Here is a 7,500-nt window from a genome sequence, read left to right on the forward strand (position 1 = left end):
TAACTCTACTCTAACACGAATTTAACTCTACTCTACACTAACTCCACTCTAACACGACTTTAACTCTACATCACTCCACTCTACACATGCAGACATCCACTTGATGGCAGGTTTTCATTTGATGATTGTGTTTAAGGAAAAACGTGTGTGTGTGTGTGTGTGTGTGTGTGTGTGTGTGTGTGTGTGTGTGTGTGTGTGTGTGTGTGTGTGTGTGTGTGTGTGTGTGTGTGTGTGTGTGTGTGTGTGTGTGTGTGTGTGTGTGTGTGTGTGTGTGGACAAACTCCAGAATTAATGAGTTTCCTGCATGTATTTAGGAGGAGTTTGGCTACAATGCTGACACTCAGAAGCTCCTGTCTAAAAACGGTGAGACTCTTTTAGGGGCCATCAACTTCTTCATCTCCAGCGTCAACACTCTGCTGGACAAAACCATTGAGGACACCATGATCAACATCAAACAGTACGAAGCAGCTAGGTAGGACTCCAGTGGAATGTTCTTCAGTTTGTCTTGGTGTATAACTTGTTAAGATGGAGTGCATCCTTACTTCACTGTCTGGTGAAAGCTGCAGGTTGTGGAGAATAAAAATGAGATGTTCAGCACTGGGACTGTCAGAAAGCAAGTTCTGGTGTAAAAGCACTAAAGCAGATCTTTGTCTCCCTCTGCTGCAGGATCGAATATGATGCGTATCGTACAGATCTGGAGGAATTGAATCTCGGCCCGCGTGATGCCACCACTCTGCCCAAGATCGAACAGTCTCAGATCCGCTTCCAGCTCCACCGAGAAAAATATGAAAAGATGCGCAATGACGTCTCCGTTAAACTCAAGTTCCTGGAGGAGAATAAGGTGCTCACGATTTCTCCTAAACTGATTCTGCACTGGTAGTGTGAGAGAGACTGCACGTGTGTGTGTGTGTGTGTGTGTGTGTGTGTGTGTGTGTGTGTGTGTGTGTTTTATAATAAATAAGTGTAATATTCTGCAGGTGAAGGTTCTCCACAATCAGCTGATCCTGTTCCACAATGCCATCGCTGCGTATTTTGCTGGAAACCAGCAGCACCTGGAGCAAACTCTCAAACAATTCCACATCAAACTGAAGATGCCTGGTGCAGACACGCCCTCCTGGTTAGAGGAACACTGAGAGGAACTCCTAAACTAAAGCCCCCTCCAAAGGTCCTGCACGTGGTTTTGTTTCTAGAGAGGAAGCAGGAAGTTCACGCGCTCCTCACATAGTAAAAATCTCTAAACTGCTCTTTCTTCTTGATGTTTTTCTGTTTGTTTTTTTTCTACTCCGTGACACTAAAGCTGTTCAGAGTTACGTTTGGAGAACAAAGAAAGCCTAAGACCAGATGTTTTCACTTTTAGTTCCACAGCTGGGGTTTTGAGTGAGTGTTCATCTGGGAGGAGAGTTTTGGAGAAAATCAGACATGCACTTTAATAATGTCATGAAACAGGACAAGTCAGATCTTTTTTATAAAAACAGGAGGAAATTCCACTGAATGTAAACCAAAGGGTTAAAAACATCCAAATGGTGGTGATGACCAGAGCTCTGGTTCTTCTGCCTTTTTTCTGAACCCCTGTGATGTCTCTTTCAGAGTCTCCAGGTCCTCACCACAGTGTGTGTGTTTTTATGAAGACCTGAGGGAAAAATCCGACACTTTGAATTTCTTCACATGAATGTTTTCACTCCATAATGTGCCTTTTCTCTCTCCAGCAAACAGCTAAGCAAAAACCACACAGGTGTGTCACTGCTCTGCTGTGGACCAACACACACACACACACACACACACACACACCAGCACATGTGTGTATGTGTACATTATTCATGTGTTACTGCAAGGAGCTGCTTGTTATGATGATAATCCCGTCACACTCTTCATCTCCATTCCACATTATAAAGTGTTTCAATGCTGTGTATGAACCTGAACTGTTCCTGAACTGTTCCTGATAAGTGAGTTCCTCCTGCGTCTGTCTGGAACACGTCTGGGTGCAGGAATTCTGTGCATTTTTGTTTTCTTTCTGTAAAATTTATCCTGTCTTTCCTCTACATTTTTATAAACCTCCCAAACTTCATCATTCTCACACACACACACAATTTTACACTCTGTCTCTCACACACACACACACACATAATGCACACAGTAACTGTGACCTAAAACTGATCCCTGTGTACAAGGCCTCTCTCTCTCTCTCTCTCTCTCTCTCTCTCTTTCTCTCTCTCTCTCTCTCTCTGTGTCTCTCTCTCTATCCCCCCCCTCTCTCTCTCTCTCGCTCTCTCTCTATTCCCCTCTCTCTCTCACTCTTTCTCTCTCTCTCTTTCTCTCTCTCTCTTATATAAATATACTTCTATATTTTGTGTATTTGATGTATTTTTGGACAGACGTATATGTTGCTGTGGGCATTGTTGAGTGATGTGATTGAAAGGGTTCCTCTGGAGTTGTGGAGGAAGCTGTTAGACATGACCAAGGAAAAGAAATAAACCTTTTTATTAATGACCCTGAGATTCATTTTCTTTTTTAACATCAGCATAAATCTCACCTGTGTCTGTCTGTCTGTCTGTCTGTCTGTCTGTGTGTGTCAGACAGACAGAGAGAGAGAGAGAAAGGGGTATGTGTACGGAGTCTGTACTGAAGAACAGGGACATTTCTGCTCTGTCCCACATGGAGGCGCTGTTTCACCTTCAATAACATTTAGGACTCATCATTTGCACACAGTTATGCTGGAGGACCACAAACCATCTACTCCAACAAACTGAACTGAACTCAGGGGAGAGTTTGGAGAGTGTGTGGTGGGAGAGGAGAGTGTGTGGGGAGAGGAGAGTGTGGAGAGTGTGTGGTGAGAGGGGAGAGTGTGGAGAGTGTGTGGGGAGAGGGGAGAGGGTGGGAGGGGAGAGTGTGGTGGAAGGAGAGAGTGTGTGGTGGGAGGGGAGGGTGTGTGGTGTGAGAGGAGAGTGGTTGGAAAATTTGTGTGGTGGGAGGGGAGAGTGTGTGGTGGAAGGGGAGAGTGTGAAGAGTGTGTGGTGGGGGGAGAGGGTGTGTGGTGGGAGGGGAGAGTGTGTGGTGGGAGGAGTCAGTGTGTGGTGGGAGGGGAGAGTGTGTGGTGGGAGGGGAGAGTGTGTGGTGGGACGGGAGAGTGTGTGGTGGGAGGAGAGGGTGTGTGGTAGGAGGGGAGAGTGTAGAGAGTCTGTGGTGGGAGAGGAGAGTGTGGTGGGAGGGGAGAGTGGAGTGTGTGTGGTGGGAGGAGAGGGTGTGTGGTGGGAGGGGAGAGTGTGTGGTGGGAGGGAAGAGTGTGCAGTGTGTGTGGTGGGAGAGGAGAGTGTGGTGGGAGGGGAGAGTGTGGAGAGTGTGTGGTGGGAGGAGAGGGTGTGTGGTGGGAGGGGAGAGTGCAGAGTGTTTGGTGGGACGGGAGAGTGTGTGGTGGGAGGAGAGGGTGTGTGGTGGGAGGGGAGAGTGTAGAGAGTGTGGTGGGAGGGGAGAGTGTGGAGTGTGTGTGGTGGGAGGAGAGGGTGTGTGGTGGGAGGGGAGAGTGTGTGGTGGGAGGGGAGAGTGTGCAGAGTGTGTGGTGGGAGAGGAGAGTGTGGTGGGAGGGGAGAGTGTGGAGAGTGTGTGGTGGGAGGAGAGGGTGTGTGTTGGGAGGGGAGAGTGTGGAGAGTGTGTGGTGGGAGAGGAGAGTGTGTGGTGGGAGGGGAGAGTGTGGAGAGTGTGTGGTGGGGGAAGCCAGCGTGTGGTGGAAGGGGAGAGTGTGGAGAGTGTGTGGTGGGAAGGGAGGGTGTGTGGTGGGAGGAGTCAGTGTGTGGTGGGAGGGGAGAGTGGAGAGAGTGTGGTGGGAGGGGAGGGTGTGTGGTGGGAGGGGAGAGTGTGTGGTGGGAGGAGTCATGGTCTTTTTCCCCGGATGAATTAGAGTTTATTACATGTATGAATTTATCTTGTCTCTTCTCTCATCTCATATCTCTGCTCATCTCTTCTCCCTTCTCTCCTGTCTCTTCTCTCCTGGATCTCTTCTTCTCTCCTGTCTCTTCTCTCCTGGATCTCTTCTTCTCTCCTGTCTCTTCTCTCCTGTCTCCTCTTTTCTCTACTGTCTCTTCTCTCCTGACTTCTATTTTCTCTACTGTCTCCTCTTCTGTCTTCTCTTTTCTCTACTGTCTCCTGTCCTGTCTTCTGTCTCATCTGCAGTAGTTGGACAGTGTGACGAGGGAATCAGGGCGTGAAAGAAGCACGTGCCTTGTGCACCGTTTGATGATCGCATATCCGGCGCAGTGTAAATGTTATATTAAATGTGAGTGTGTGAGAGAGGAGTGTACATGATCTATTTATACAGTACACGTGTATAATCCCGGTGTCACGAGCACTACATCCTGCCCTAGGTAGGGCACCTACACCGGAAGTAGGTAGAGATGTAGCGCGTGAGACTCGCCGCTGGGCGGGAGTTGGAGCGGTGTCACACCTGTGAGTTGTTGAAGATCCGCGCATGCGCAGGGTCTAGTTTGCGGCGTCTCGCGCTCTCCGCAGTGGGATGAGGATGCGCAGCTCCGACACTGAACCGATTCCGCACCTGTGCGCGTGAGAGACAAGTTCTATATCCCGGGTTCTGTTCAGACCTCCTCTCGGTAAGACCTTCATCACTTCATCATTTCATCACTTCTTCACTTCTTCACACGCACCTGAAACCGAATCCGCTTTATTCTTCATTCACTTCACCGGGATTTAAACCGCTCTGCTTTTCCTGCCCTGCAATAACGAGTCTCTCTCTTTATATACACACACACACACACACACACACACACACACACAGTAACAGATACACACACACACACACACACACACACACACAGTAACAGATACACACACACACACACACACACACACACACACACACACACACACAGAAACAGATACACACACACACACACACACACAGTAACAGATACACACACAGTAACAGATACACACACAGTAACAGATACACACACACACACACAGTAACAGATACACACACACAGTCACTCACAGATACATAGACTGTGTGTGTGTGTGTGTGTGTGTGTGTGTGTGTGTGTGTATGTGTGTATCTGTTACTGTGTGTGTATCTGTTACTGTGTGTGTGTGTGTGTGTGTGTGTATCTGTTACTGTGTGTGTGTGTGTGTGTGTGTGTGTGTGTGTATCTGTTACTGTGTGTGTGTGTGTGTGTGTGTGTGTGTGTGTGTATCTGTTACTGTGTGTGTGTGTGTGTGTGTGTGTGTGTGTGTGTGTGTGTGTGTGTGTATCTGTTACTCTGTGTGTGTGTGTGTGTGTGTGTCTGTTATTGTGTGTGTGTGTGTGTGTGTCTGTTATTGTGTGTGTGTGTGTGTGTGTCTGTTATTGTGTGTGTGTGTGTGTGTGTCTGTTATTGTGTGTGTGTGTGTGTGTCTGTTATTGTGTGTGTGTCTGTTATTGTGTGTGTGTCTGTTATTGTGTGTGTGTCTGTTATTGTGTGTGTGTCTGTTATTGTGTGTGTGTGTGTGTCTGTTATTGTGTGTGTGTGTGTGTCGTGTGTGTGTGTGTGTCTGTTATTGTGTGTGTGTGTGTGTCTGTTAGTGTGTGTGTGTGTGTGTGTGTGTGTCTGTTAGTGTGTGTGTGTGTGTGTGTGTTAGTGTCTGTTAGTGTGTGTGTGTGTGTGTGTGTGTGTGTGTCTGTTAGTGTGTGTGTGTGTGTCTGTTAGTGTGTGTGTGTGTGTCTGTTAGTGTGTGTGTGTGTGTCTGTTAGTGTGTGTGTGTGTGTCTGTTACTGTGTGTGTGTGTGTGTGTATCGGTTACTGTGTGTGTGTGTGTGTATCGGTTACTGTGTGTGTGTGTGTGTGTGTGTGTGTATCTGTTACTGTGTGTGTGTGTGTGTGTGTGTGTGTATCTGTTACTGTGTGTGTGTGTGTGTATCTGTTACTGTGTGTGTGTGTGTGTGTGTATCTGTTACTGTGTGTGTGTGTATCTGTTACTGTGTGTGTGTGTGTGTGTGTGTGTGTGTGTGTATCTGTTACTGTGTGTGTGTGTGTGTGTATCTGTTACTGTGTGTGTGTGTGTGTGTGTATCTGTTACTGTGTGTGTGTGTGTGTGTGTGTGTATCTGTTACTGTGTGTGTGTGTGTGTGTGTATCTGTTACTGTGTGTGTGTGTGTGTGTGTGTGTATCTGTTACTGTGTGTGTGTGTGTGTGTGTGTGTGTATCTGTTACTGTGTGTGTGTGTGTGTGTGTATCTGTTACTGTGTGTGTGTGTGTGTGTGTATCTGTTACTGTGTGTGTGTGTGTGTGTGTATCTGTTACTGTGTGTGTGTGTGTGTGTGTATCTGTTACTGTGTGTGTGTGTGTGTGTGTATCTGTTACTGTGTGTGTGTGTGTGTGTGTATCTGTTACTGTGTGTGTGTGTGTGTGTGTATCTGTTACTGTGTGTGTGTGTGTGTGTGTATCTGTTACTGTGTGTGTGTGTGTGTGTGTGTATCTGTTACTGTGTGTGTGTGTGTGTGTGTGTATCTGTTACTGTGTGTGTGTGTGTGTGTATCTGTTACTGTGTGTGTGTGTGTGTGTATCTGTTACTGTGTGTGTGTGTGTGTGTATCTGTTACTGTGTGTGTGTGTGTGTGTGTATCTGTTACTGTGTGTGTGTGTGTGTGTATCTGTTACTGTGTGTGTGTGTGTATCTGTTACTGTGTGTGTGTGTGTATCTGTTACTGTGTGTGTGTGTGTGTCTGTGTATTTGTGTGTGTGTGTCTGTGTATTTGTGTGTGTGTGTCTGTGTATTTGTGTGTGTGTGTATTTGTGTGTGTGTGTGTGTATTTGTGTGTGTGTGTGTGTGTGTGTGTCTGTTATTGTGTGTGTGTGTGTGTGTGTCTGTTATTGTGTGTGTCTGTTAGTGTGTGTGTCTGTTACTGTGTGTGTGTCTGTTACTGTGTGTGTGTCTGTTACTGTGTGTGTGTCTGTTACTGTGTGTGTATCTGTTACTGTGTGTGTATCTGTTACTGTGTGTGTGTGTCTGTGTATTTGTGTGTGTGTGTCTGTGTGTGTGTATTTGTGTGTGTGTGTGTGTATTTGTGTGTGTGTGTGTGTATTTGTGTGTGTGTGTGTGTATTTGTGTGTGTGTGTGTGTATTTGTGTGTCTGTTATTGTGTGTGTCTGTTATTGTGTGTGTCTGTTATTGTGTGTGTCTGTTACTGTGTGTGTGTCTGTTACTGTGTGTGTGTCTGTTACTGTGTGTGTGTCTGTTACTGTGTGTGTGTCTGTTACTGTGTATCTGTTACTGTGTGTGTGTGTCTGTGTATTTGTGTGTGTGTGTCTGTGTATTTGTGTGTGTGTGTCTGTGTATTTGTGTGTGTGTGTCTGTGTATTTGTGTGTGTGTGTCTGTGTATTTGTGTGTGTGTGTGTGTCTGTGTATTTGTGTGTGTGTCTGTGTATTTGTGTGTGTGTCTGTGTGTGTGTGTGTGTCTGTGTGTGTCTGTGTGTGTCTGTGTGTGTGTGTGTGTGTGTGTGTCTGTGTCTGTGTGTG

General features: G+C 46.7%; 2 protein-coding genes and 1 long non-coding RNA gene across 10 annotated transcripts in view; 2 read left to right on the forward strand and 1 right to left on the reverse strand.

Annotated features, from left to right (window-relative positions):
• Positions 1 to 307, reverse strand: part of LOC310721116 — a 1,390-nt gene extending 1,083 nt beyond the window's left edge. The window contains exon 1 of one of the 2 annotated variants that reach the window (XR_014531929.1): positions 27 to 298. This is a non-coding gene — a long non-coding RNA (uncharacterized lncRNA). Of the gene's footprint in view, positions 1 to 26 lie in introns of both variants that reach the window. The other variant, XR_014531930.1, reaches the window with a different exon arrangement.
• The window catches only part of arfip1 (ADP-ribosylation factor interacting protein 1 (arfaptin 1)), an 11,973-nt gene extending 9,486 nt beyond the window's left edge, over positions 1 to 2,487 (forward strand). For all 7 annotated transcript variants that reach the window (XM_083532407.1, XM_083532406.1, XM_083532403.1 and 4 more), the window contains 3 exons: positions 315 to 472; positions 667 to 841; positions 978 to 2,487. In XM_083532407.1, coding sequence (XP_083388533.1) covers positions 315 to 472; positions 667 to 841; positions 978 to 1,133 — 489 coding nt within the window. In that variant the 3' untranslated portion in view covers positions 1,134 to 2,487. The remainder of the gene's footprint in view (positions 1 to 314; positions 473 to 666; positions 842 to 977) is intronic.
• Positions 2,488 to 4,421: 1,934 nt separating this feature from the next.
• The window catches only part of fhdc1 (FH2 domain containing 1), a 106,059-nt gene continuing 102,980 nt past the window's right edge, over positions 4,422 to 7,500 (forward strand). Inside the window, exon 1 of the mRNA XM_083532351.1 lies at positions 4,422 to 4,598. The gene's annotated coding sequence lies outside the window, so the exon portion shown is untranslated. The remainder of the gene's footprint in view (positions 4,599 to 7,500) is intronic.

Source organism: Silurus aristotelis (assembly GCF_946808225.1).
Source record: "Silurus aristotelis genome assembly, chromosome: 27".
Classification (NCBI taxonomy): domain Eukaryota; kingdom Metazoa; phylum Chordata; class Actinopteri; order Siluriformes; family Siluridae; genus Silurus; species Silurus aristotelis.